This window comes from Nicotiana tomentosiformis, chromosome 8 (assembly GCF_000390325.3).
Source record: "Nicotiana tomentosiformis chromosome 8, ASM39032v3, whole genome shotgun sequence".
Lineage (NCBI taxonomy): Eukaryota > Viridiplantae > Streptophyta > Magnoliopsida > Solanales > Solanaceae > Nicotiana > Nicotiana tomentosiformis.
Window position 1 is genome coordinate 132,847,202 of NC_090819.1, and position 2,145 is coordinate 132,849,346.

The 2,145-nt window shown below is 36.7% G+C and overlaps 1 protein-coding gene across 1 annotated transcript; it reads right to left on the reverse strand.

Annotated features, from left to right (window-relative positions):
- Positions 1–1,022: 1,022 nt before the first annotated feature.
- Positions 1,023–1,905, reverse strand: LOC138898180 (uncharacterized). Its single transcript, XM_070184222.1, has 2 exons — positions 1,196–1,905; positions 1,023–1,128 (listed from the first exon to the last, which is right to left on the reverse strand). The coding sequence occupies exons 1-2, from the start codon at positions 1,903–1,905 to the stop codon at positions 1,023–1,025; spliced, it is 816 nt and encodes a 271-aa protein (XP_070040323.1).
- Between the last annotated feature and the right edge of the window lie 240 nt (positions 1,906–2,145).

The window sequence follows — 2,145 nt, forward strand, 5'->3', positions numbered from 1 at the left end:
TTGATCTCTAACATTCTTTGTTGGAGACATGTTGTTCAAATAAACTGCACAAGATACAGCTTTTGCCAAAAATTCCTTGGGCATATTTTTAGCTTTTGACATACATCTAGCCATATTAAGAATCGTTCGATTCTTTCTCTCTGTAACTCCATTTTGTTGGGGTGAATAAGGTACCGTTAGAGGGAGACGAATTCCATGAGATTTACAAAGGTCATTAAATTCTTTTAAAGTGAATTCGCCTCCTCTATTGGATATTAAAGCTTTTATTTTATAGCCACTTTCTTTTTCTACAAGTACTTTGAACGTTTTAAAAGCAGCAAAATTTTCAGATTTTTGGTTCAAGAAATAAACTCAAGTCTTTCTACTAAAGTCATCAATGAAAAGTAGAAAGTATTTATTTTTACCAAAGGAAGGTGGATTGATTGGTCCACACACATCAGTGTGAACAAGCTGAAGCGGCTTGGTTGATCTTGACATGGCCTCCTTTGGAATACTCCTCCTTGCATGTTTTCCAAGAAGACAAGCTTCACATAATTGATTGGGATGGCTTATTGATGGTATCCCATGCACTATGCTCTTTTTTACCATTGATTTGAGCGCTTCAAAATTTAAGTGCCCAAATCGCAACACCATGATTCATCTTGCACATTAGCCTTCAAACCCTTTGCAACAATTGTCTTAAGATTCAGAGAGAATAATCTATTCTTAGCCATATGCACTTTAGCAATTAGAATTCCACTTGAATCTCTAATCCAAAGATGCATATTTTTCATGTGGATGTCATATTCCTTTTCAAGAAATTGGCCCAAACTCAAAATATTACTTTTTAATTTTGGGACATAATAAACATCTTGAATTAACTTGTGATTACCATCTTTAGAGGAGATCAGAATCGTACCTATCCTTTCAATTTGAATCTTTGAGGTATCTCCAAAAGACACATTACCTCTCACCGTTTTATTGATTTTCACAAATTTCTCTTTGCATCCACACATATGATTGCTTGCTCCATTGCCCAAATATCACGAACTGCAAGCATCCTTGTCTTCTTCCTTGAGTGTCATCAACAGCGTTGACTCAACTTCTTCTTTCTTGTCATCAACAATGTTAGCTTTTTCTTCAATATTGCTATGACATTCCCAAGAGTAATGGCTAAATTTATGACAATTATAACACAATTTTTGATTTGTCATACCTTTGTCCATTATTTTCTTGGTAGTAGCCACGTCCTCTTCCTCCTCTATGTCCACGACCATGACCTCTAAATGTCTGGTGGATTTTAACTTCATTGTTGAAGTTCTTATCGTTGCTTCTTCCTCTTCTATGACTTCCACGACCTCGTCCTCGTCCATTCTTTCGATAGCTCTTTTCACCTCCATAATCTTTGAAGGAAGCCCGAGTTTTAAGAACTTGCTCCAATGGCACTTCTTGTCTCCTCTTGATCTTTTCTTCATGGGACTGTAAAGAACCCTTCAATTGCTCTACCATCATAGAGTCTAAATCTTTAGACTCCTCAATAGCACACACCACAAAATCAAATTTAGGTGTTAAAGTGCGAAGGATCTTTTCTACCACACGAACATCTTTTATGTCCTCCCCATATCTTCTTAATTGATTTACAACAACCTTCACTTTTGAACAATAATCTGAAATGCATTCGGATTTTTTCATTTTTAAAACTTCAAAATCAGCCCTTAGAGTTTGAAGTTTTACCTTCCTCACCTTGTCAACTCCATGAAGAGAATTCTGTAAAATCTCCCAATCTTCCTTTGAGGTGGTAGCATCTGCCACCTTCTCGAACATAGCATCATCCAGACATTGATGAATGAGCGTGAGGGCTTGTTGATCCTTCTTCCTTGTCTTTACCAAGACATCTTTTTTTATTTTGAGGCAGAGCTTCCTCATTATCGGATTTTGCATACCCTCTATCTACGATTTCCCACACATCCTAAGAGCCAAGAATGGCTTTCATACGTAGATACCATTTCTCATAATTATCTTTTGTGAGACGGGGGTACTGAAAAGACAGTGTACCATTATTTTCCATGGCTATGATACTACGTTGTTGGAAAAAATAATAATCCCTCCCAGGAATAATATCCACGACAAATAATAATAACACAAGAGAGTGACAACGACACCAAC

What these genes read in the sequence shown, in the direction of transcription:
- LOC138898180 (XM_070184222.1), bottom strand. Translation starts at nt 1,905, where the DNA reads ATGAGGAAGCTCTGCCTCAAAATAAAAAAAGATGTCTTGGTAAAGACA. An exon ending in CAAGAAAATAATGGACAAAG is followed by an intron (nt 1,129 to 1,195) that starts GTATGACAAATC and finishes GGAATGTCATAG; the next exon opens with CAATATTGAAGAAAAAGCTA.